Raw genomic sequence first — 10,105 nt, forward strand, 5'->3', positions numbered from 1 at the left:
AATAAAGCGTGTTTTTAATGTTATTCGTCAATCATTCAAGCTACATCAATCAACGTCAATCCTTCATCCTATTACATCACACATGAATTAATACTGAGTGCTAAGTCATACATTCAAACTTTGTTTTATCATATTGTATGAATGGTGAGAGCTGGTAATTGAGTCGAGCATTCACACTAATGCTATTTTAGACCTCGTTTGCATGCCCTGTGCAAGTCTAGCGCACTATAATTGGTATTTTCGGAGACACGCACAGGTATAAATGGGCATTTGCGCCGCTGCGAGAGTGAACACAGTCAACTCGATTCTCGGCCAATCAAAGCAGCCTTTCCCTTCATTCCCTTCAAACCTTCATTCCCTTTAAATTCAGAGCAGGAGAGGTTTAGATTGTGAAAAGCATACAGACTCTGGAGTTCATGCAGGAGATTGTCGGGCACGGTCCACGGGCTGATTTCAAACATATATTTGAAGGAAATGCCCCATTTACATTACAGTACTGAAAAGTTCATTCATATTGTAAAATTGACAACAAGAATCTCATTGTGTCATATACCCTCTCAAACTGAGCCGTAAATAGAATCTAATCGTAATCCTACTGAATTTAATCGTTCCACTTTTAAATGAACATCCTTGAATCGTATCGCACGTACTGAGATACGTATTGAATCGTCTTATATTGCAGAGTTGCACACACCTAATGATGAGTGTGTCATATGGATGAATTTCTATCACTCGTTTCTTTTTCTGTACTGCTTATACTTATTATGGTCGTGGCATTAATTATTAATAATGGTATATTATTAAAGATAATTTGAGCACATTTGTTATTTCATGAGTGTGCACCAAACAGGCAGCCGTTCATGTAATCAGCGCCCAAGAAGTAGCCCACAGTTTTCAAAAAGGTTGGTGACCCCTGCAAAGAAATGTTGTTCATACTGTGTCAACTGTAAGGGCCTTATTCAGGTAGACTGGCGCCCGTGCGCTCGGTGTAAAAACGGGCGTAACTTCAGTTCTGTGCCAGTTCAAATCTAGTCTAGCATGTTTGAGGTGTTGTTGTGCTCATCTGGTCATGCCGGCGCACAAAGCAGCCTTGTCCCCGATGCACCTAATAATAGAAAGTAGTCTGCGCTAGGTGTAAAAGTGGGTGTGTCGTCATTTTCACGCAGGGAAAATGGTTTAGTTTGGCATGTTTGTGAATTTGGAAGATGCACTACGCCTCACTGGGCATTTCTGCCCCCAGCGCATCTGCAAACCGGTGACAAAAAGTAGACTAGATTTTGGGCTCGCAAAAAGCAGATCTAATTTGAGGTGCAGGCGATTTTTGGTGTATTTGATCAAGACTCAGGCGCAGACAAATCGGCACTTCACGGATGTGAGTGGTGGACATCATGCATTTCATTCTTAAACATGACACCAGCCTGGGACAATCCCTCTAAATCATTGATTGAACAGATTATAATCATCATCATCTTAAAAAAATACTTTAAAGGTAACAACACAGGTAACAACAAACAATCACGGCACTGCTTGTGAACGTTAGGATAGGCATTAGGTCCACTGTTGTCAATTTTGTAAAAGGTGAAGTCAAACCCCCAAAATTCTTTGCAATAATATGTTCTAAGCGCCTTCACTAGTCTAAACATGTCATTCTGATTGATATTGCATTTGTGGAATATAAATTAAGGGGCAAAATCCACCCATTTTTAGCCATCTCAGGGGCGGACATTTTGTCACTTGCTGTCGACTGAAAATGACATCACAGTTGCTCAGGCCTCAGGTAACAAACAATCACGGCTCACCTGTTTTCTGAAGCTGAGCTGTGATTGGCCTGCATAGAACATAGTCTGGAAAAAAAGTTTGGGTTGACTTCCTCTTTAATCTCTTATTTTGGAAAAACTACTGTGCTTGCAAGAGGGGTCTGACAAGTCGCTCAATATAGTGAAAACTAAAATGGCAACACATGAGACACAAGTTGTAGCTCTTGCTAGCATACAAAGCACAACTTTCAAAATAAAAGCACCGCATGTTTTACTTTTTACTTGGCTTTATGGTAACTGTGAAGTAAGGTCAGAGACTGCAAGCGGGCCAGTTTGTGGCCCCCGGGTTGTATTTTTCCCAGGTCTGTTCTAAATTCTGAAAAGTCAGAAGATAGTTATGAGGGTCCAAAACAACAATGGCTGAACATGTACATTTACTACAGAGCTGCAATGTCTGTGCATTACTTGTCTACAATACATTACATTCTAATCTAAATGCATACACACGCCGATGAATGTTTCAAAATATGTTTTTTTTTTTTGTCTGAGCCAACAACCGGCCTGGCACACAACTTATTGTATTTCCAGAAATGCAGGTCTGTGGGAATGGGGATTCTTTTTTGTCATTGTTGTTGTCTTTATGTGAATCATGGAAAGAAACAAAACAGAGGTCAATGTCATGAACGCACCCATAGATTCAAGTTGACTGCAATGAAAACAATACAAGACGCCGCACACCAATCTGTCACCAGATGCACTTAAGACAAATAAGCAATGGAATCTTAACAATAATGAACTCCCTGTGAAGTATTAAAAGTGATCACAGATTACGTAGAGATAGAGTAGAGCCTTCATCGATGAACAGCGCTGTCATGGGTTGACGTGATTGATCCATAATGTCCATGTTTACAATCCAGGGAACTACAAGATTTCCATTGAGTCTGGTTAGTTTCCTGCCGTTTTACTGCGCTCTCCCGTGAGTCTTTTTAAATTTTGGTTCACTCCATTGTTTGCATTTCCTGTGTCAAAAAATTTCAGCAGTACCATAATAAGTCAGCTGTACCATTTTTGGCACCCCAAATTTGGCTATGGAGTAATTCAGAAATTCATACCCGACTGAAGAAACTATGAATTACGCCATGCAGTGATTATTCATTACAATTTATCATCAGTGTGTCCAACAGTTGCCTCATGATGAATGAATTGGCCATTTGAACAGGAATTTTATGTATATCTAACTTCTAAACACATAACAAACATAACTGTAGCAATGAATCAACTTGCAGAAACAGCAGGTCTTGATGTACGATCACATTTGAAATGTACCACCACAGTTTGAAATATATTAGCCTTAACTGCACCTTCATGAAAAGCAAACCACCAAAGACTCCAGAGAGCTCAGATGTTACCCGCATCATAATTCATCTCTTTTTTTTTTACACAAGAGTGAACACAAAAAAAAAGTCTCACAGTCAACAAAACACTACGTTTGCAGTGTGTATGCCGGCCGGCCGACTACTGGGAACATCTACGAGTTTGACGAGCATTGACTGTGACATACTGTGAAAAACGTGGTGCAGTTATGTAGACATGCTGCAACTGCCTCGCAAACTTTGTTTTTGAGGCTCCTTTGACTGGGTAACAACACCATTGTGTGGTTCCCTATCACTTTCCTTAGCAGGAAAAGAAGGTCATGTTAAAAGAAAGCAAAACTGTGTCAAATGTCAAAGATGTATCATTCGGCAGGTGTCAGCAATTAAAGCCAGACTGAACACTCCAAACTGAAACTACTTTCTCAGTCAAACTGGTCAAAACCTATAATCACCAAGATCATTTGACTAAATAAAATACAAATGTGAAATTCATTCCTATATGATATTATGACGTTTGAACTTAAATTCATCCCTTTGTGAATTTCCATTTAAAGGTTTTTCCAACAATAACGACCTGATCGAGGACCGAAGAAACAACGAAAATAAAGACTCTAAAAGTTTACAACGTCTTATGGTATGGAAAGGCGTTTGAGCATTGATTGAATATCCTTTATTTCCAGACTAGTACGCTCTTTGAATTGACTAATTGACGTGCATGTCCTCACAACGAAGACAATTCTAGTAGAGAGCAAGCGCGCTTAACCTTTATTCATCCAGGTAATGTAATTGTGTAGAGATTGTCATTCAATAAAGCACAGCATTGTTCCTATTTCCGTGCAGGTCCATAAACGTCTGGACATAGGGCGTATTGAGTGTTAGTGGTCTCACTGGTCTGCAAGGGCAAGCGATGTCAGCCCAATTCAGTAATGTGCTGCTGCCATCTAGAGGGCAGAAATACACATGACAGTCACACGATTGCGCAATGACACTCAATTTTCGAGAGGGGTCTGACTGCAGACCGCAGACCACGGCACGGAACGCCTCTTCTCGCCAGGACACGAAACGCCTACGGTAACACCACGCCCCTATACCCAATGGGTGGGAGTAATGCAGTCTTGTGTCTTGCAGTGACCGGTACCCACATTTTACAGTTGACAAAATGACGGCTCGCAAGCAGAATGTAAGTGGTGTATTGTAAATGTACTGTCTTTTATTTAATGAATGTTAGCATATAAGACACTTCTAAAAATGCAACAAATAGCTCTTGGTCAAATAGCAATACTATTCACAAGTTTGAGTCCGTGTGGAGCCCGAAAACGACATGGAAAAAAATTGTTTCCATCGCAAAAATATTGTGTTCATTCCCTCGAAAAACTTCGCGTTCCCTGAAAAGAATTAAATGATTGTGTGGGAATGCAATTTTTTTCCTCTCAATTTCTCCCTTGAGGCTCCAAGTGCGTAATGTCGCACTAACGTTTTACATTTTACATATGGAGCAACATGGTCTAATTATAAGTGGGCCCACTACATCTTTTCGTGGTTGCAGCACAGCGTAGCAATTTAATAACGTTAGCGTTAATATAACAATGTAATATGAATCACAACATAGTTTTACTCGGTGTTAAATGTTAAGACATTTTGTATAAGCAGTAAGCATATGCATGTGTATTTATGTTGGTATATTTTGGGTTTCACTTTACAGTAGATAACTGAAAATATTAAAGAACGGCATTTCACATTCTTCTGACAACAGGCAGAACAGTCACTCTGCAGTAGAGAATTAACGTTCAAAATAAAACACAAACTCAACTGTGACTTAGTAATCATTTGTAATAAATTAACAAAAGTGAAAAATAAAATTCATAACTCCCCTACTTTTTTTTTGTCCAAAATAAATTCAATTGAAAAATAACAGGTTAAACTCTTTACTGTAAAGCGTGAAACTATGAAGCTGGAAAATAGGGCTGGGCTACGGTGGTGATCAATGACAATATATATATATATATATATATATATATATATATATATATATATATATTCATTCATTCATTCATTCATTTTCCATACCGCTTATCCTCACAAGGGTCACGGGCGTGCTGGAGCCTATCCCAGCTGTCTTTGGGCAGTAGGCGGGGGACACCCTGAATTGGTTGCCAGCCAATCGCAGGGCACACAGAGACAAACATCCGCACTCACAATCACACCTAGGGGCAATTTAGACAGTCCAATCAACTTACCATGCATGTTTTTGGAATGTGGGAGGAAACCGGAGTACCCGGAGGAAAGATTTGTTTGACTGTTTGTTCCCTAAATTGCCCAATCTTTCTACTTTGTCAAAAGAAAATGTTTTGTATGGTATTTCTGTCAAAGAGTCAACCCATGACCTAATAATTAACACATTTATAATTCTCGGAAAATATTTTAGATATAAAAATAGATTTGATCAAATCTCAACCTAGTTTTTTTGTTTTTTCATAAAGAACTGTGTCATTACTTTTCATCATTGAAATGTATGATAAAGAAAAATGCTGTGACATTGTGTAGATTAGTAGAGGAGCTTAACCTTGCTGAAAACCCCGAGCGTGCCCCTTCGTTTCTTCTTTTATTTCTTTATTGATTATTGTGTTTATTTTATTTATTTATTTTATTTTTATGGTGGTGTTTTGTGACCCCTCTTGAGGTGTGTCTGTTACTTTTTCTGTTTTATGTAAACATTGTACTATGCCAATACGTTTTGTACATTTGAAGTTAAAAATAAATAAATAAATTTAAAAAACCTACCCGTTTTGTGAAAAAAAGAACAACAACTAATGAACAAATGATACACGGATTGTTGGAGACAGTGACACTACCCTCTAGCGGACTGAAGAGGGATGGCCTTTAAAACACATGTGAATGTTGACAACTACTGTGTGTGGGATAGATGACACCGGAGTGGATTTTTACTCGCGTACCATCCGACTCCCACTGGAAAAAAAAAATCTCAGTCCCAGACCACAGTACAGTATATAAATAAATAAATAAATACATTTAAAAATTTTTTAAAATCCTGTCCCATCCCGTCCCCGTGAAAGCGACTTCTATCCCGACCTGCTCGTTCAGCATGACTCCCACTCCCGTACCGCTCCCTATTTTAGAGGTACAATAAATAATGAATAAATAAAGTTGCATTTTCCTCATGTATTAAATAGTTTGTCGCTCCCTCCTCAAAGGCTCTCTATTTTCTCAAAAAAAATTTTTCCTACTGCAGGACCTTTGCACTTTTTCAGTTGGTCGCACCGGCACATGATCTGGTTGCACCCTTTTTTGGTGTGGTACAGCATGACCATATTTGTTGATGTATAGTCGTCTCAGTTGAAATACTGTAGTTTCGTATGTAAAGCAAAACGAAAAACAGATTTCCGTACCAAAATCGGAAATAGAATGAACGTAAGGTACACGGACCTACGCAGACCCATATTGGGTCTCTTTTGGTCATTGGATATTATGTTTGGAAGCAGTTGTGAAAAATGGAAAAACGACCCTTTATTTGAGTTTCATTTTAAAATACAAAAAAACAAAATTGCAATATAGCTTGATTTTCAATTTTGTTGTCTGTAATGATTAAGGAAAAGTAAAAAAAAAAACTGTTTTATTTTCCATTTTTAATTCAAAAACGAAAATAGAATATGCACGTGACACAAATCGAAATACGGCTCGTATATCTGTTTTAGATTTTCGGAAGTTGTTACTGACAGCATTTCTCATACTGACCAGAAGATGGCGATATGTACTGTAATGCTCCATCTCCAGCCTCATCCACAAACGCTACACTTGGAGAAAATTGTTGGTTCCCCTCTGTTAAAATAATAATAATAATACATAAGTTAATTCAAATTAACCATTGAAAATCAGACATTGCTTTTGTATTGTGGTTTAGCAGGTTTATTTATAAAAAAAATGATGTTCACCCATTATATGTGACTATTTTATGGTCACACAATAGCATTTTGTGTCCATGGTATATTAATAATGTGGCCACAAATGAATAAAAAAATCTCATGTAATGTTTGGATCTCCATTGATGTAAGTGAATCTTTTGCTGGTAGCTGTTCTTGTTTTAAGTGAAACAAACAATTGAGTGAGAAGGTGGTCCATCTCACATTCTCCATCCACAGCGTAGCATTGCTTCTTAGAGCAAAGTGAGACACCTAAGATTTAAACTTATTCATATGTATGAACATTACAATTAAAAAAAAAAATCTCAATGTATTCAGAACTCATCTAATCTGGACTGATCCTACTCAACCATTCCCTTAAAGGGGGGCATGCATTTAAAGTGCACTACGGCCATGAGGTTCAACACAAAGAAGCACAAGTCTCAAGATAATGTATTGCAGAATGGGTAACAACAACAAAAAAAGTAAAACATCATTGTTGCCACCAAGCTTTTTGCACACAAAACAGAAAGGGTGGGGTTGGAGTGGTTGGCATTACAGTATTTTTAATTTTTAATTACGAGTCAAAATCCTCTGATTTACAGTCAAATGTGAATGAATACATTATTTCCTTAGTCCTCCATGAAAGCATACATACATACATACATGCATACATACATACATACATACAGTACATACATACTTATTTATAAAAATGTGTTTATTTGTTTATTTGGGTAGTGGAGCATACATGTACATTTTCTTCAACTTATCACTTTTGGATCCTTCATCATTGTCAGGTTCACACTAATTAGAGATTAGTAAACAATGCACAAAATGAGAAGAGAAGACATTCAACACAATATTGTGATTTTGCTCGCGAGGAGGATACAGGGAAATGTACAGTTACAATTCCACTCTATGCTCTAATCGGCCCCTCCGCCGTCTCGCTTTTATTGTCTTAGGAATCCCTGGTTACAAAGGTGTACCAACTCTCAAGGAAGGGAGGGCGAAAGCAGTTTGGACATTCAGAGTCTGGTATGTCTATGTGTGTGCGTGTGTGTGTGAGTCATCATTATGCATGTATGAAAGCAATAAGGCACGCAAAGCAAAAACAAGGCTAAAGATGATCATCTATTCCTACAAGGCTAGATTAGAACGAGGCTAACGTCTAGACTACAACAAGGCTAAGGCCAGTAATCAAACTTCTATTCTGTATGTTGAAATGTGGAACAGAAACGGCAAGCCTCATAACATGATAAGTATTATATATTATCCTTACATTCCCCCCTGTCTGTCCTACATTTGCACAAATCCTCATATCATCGAATAGACCCTCCAAAAAGGCTTTAGTCCACCGAATCATTTTCATGAAAACAAACGTAGAAACACCCGAGGCTGACAATGTAACGCAATCTACTCAGAGCCTCCAAGATCGGGAAAAAGATCTGGAAGAGAAAACGAAACGTCATCAGGAGCATTAGGGCAATCGTCATCATTACTCCCACCTGCACGATAAACTAACAATGCATCCAATTCATCCAATTTGGACGTCGTAGGTGCAATAGCTGTAGTGATCAACCGGTTGAGCAGCGCCCTAATACAAGGGATGCAACAACAGCCGCACAATGTAAGAATAGCCCAAAACACAGCTACCGAAACCAGGACAGAGCAAATCAAGCGCTTGGATTTACCAAATGTATTATCCCACCAATCCGTCCAAAGAGACGCGTCCACACCAGAGCGCTCCCTCATCTTGTGGTTGAGGATGCGGAGGCCATCAATGGCCCTGGTGAGGGACCCCTCCGGGGCCGTGTCGTTAGGTATGAACGTACAACACTGGTCGCCATACATTGCGCATTCCCCACCTTTTTCCGCCAGGAGCATGTCAACCGCTATGCGGTTCTGGAACGTCATGAGAGAGGTGGCTGCCAATTGTTCCTTGATAGCAAGAAATCCTGCTTCAGTATAGTTACCCAGTTTCTGTACATTGTAATGGAGGTAGTTGATCCTATCAACATTTTTATTCGGCGTAATCCAAATAAAAATGGGCCCCCAACCAGCTGCAATCTGATCAACCAGTTTATACTCATCTGGTACACCACGAGGTACGCCAATTGCATCAATATAGGTCGGGTCTCCATCCCTCCAGGAAGCACTGCGCCGACTCCTAAAGAGATTGTCTCGCGGAGTGTGCGTCAGAGCTGCCCTCTGGATGTCCTCTGCAGTAGATGGGAAAATAGCAATAGGCAAGAGTAATGATACAAGTGCACAAACTCCTGATGCATCTTTCAATGTGTCATATAATCGGTTACCGCCACACCACCACCACACGTCACTGCGTGGGACGAAAGGCGCGGCACGCATGTCCTGGCGGTCGCACCAGGTGACACGCCAGGCGTCATCGATGGACCCCAAATGTGGGCCTGTACCGGTGAGGTTGACACAAGAAAAGTTATTTTTGGCAACTACGCTAGAAAAGATAGGTTTATCCTGTACAGCCTTCGCCAGTGGATAAATCGAATCCCAGAAAATGCAATTGGAATTTGGATTTGTTTTGGTCATAATTTCCATCAGACAAACGTGATCTATTTTCGCGGGCACGACACGTAACAATGGCCTAGGTTCCATACACGTAATGCAACTAAAATTGACCAATAACATCCAATTGTTATGTTGAACCAATACTCCAGTAATTTGCTGCATTTCCCAGCTATAATCATCCTGAGTAATATGTTTTGTCACATTCTTCGAATCATTAATATACGAACTTACTCTAGGAATCTCAGATGGGGACATGGTACTGTTAACACAAATTACAATAGGAAAATAAGGGTCAAAGCCTGATGAATAAGCCCACAAAAGAAAACCCCAACAAGATGTATTAAAGATAGTTGCAGTAGGAGGCCGGAAAGGACCACTCCCCACATCGACCCTGAGGTTGAGTGTTACCCCTGTTTTTGAAAGAAACATCTTGTTATGAAAATATTTAGCTTCCCGACTCTGTCCCGGGGCCCAATAATTACCCTGTTGTGTTGTGATCAAAGAATTCCAACTC

At 39.5% G+C, this 10,105-nt stretch overlaps 1 protein-coding gene across 1 annotated transcript; it reads right to left on the reverse strand.

Annotated features, from left to right (window-relative positions):
* Positions 1-7,798: 7,798 nt before the first annotated feature.
* LOC147136182 (endogenous retrovirus group FC1 Env polyprotein-like) lies at positions 7,799-9,639 on the reverse strand. Its single transcript, XM_086052138.1, has one exon. The coding sequence runs from the start codon at positions 9,619-9,621 to the stop codon at positions 8,464-8,466; it is 1,158 nt and encodes a 385-aa protein (XP_085908264.1). The 5' UTR covers positions 9,622-9,639; the 3' UTR covers positions 7,799-8,463.
* Positions 9,640-10,105: the final 466 nt, after the last annotated feature.

Source organism: Filicampus tigris, chromosome 14 (genome assembly GCF_054856515.1).
Source record: "Filicampus tigris isolate MCC_2025a chromosome 14, RoL_Ftig_1.0, whole genome shotgun sequence".
Classification (NCBI taxonomy): domain Eukaryota; kingdom Metazoa; phylum Chordata; class Actinopteri; order Syngnathiformes; family Syngnathidae; genus Filicampus; species Filicampus tigris.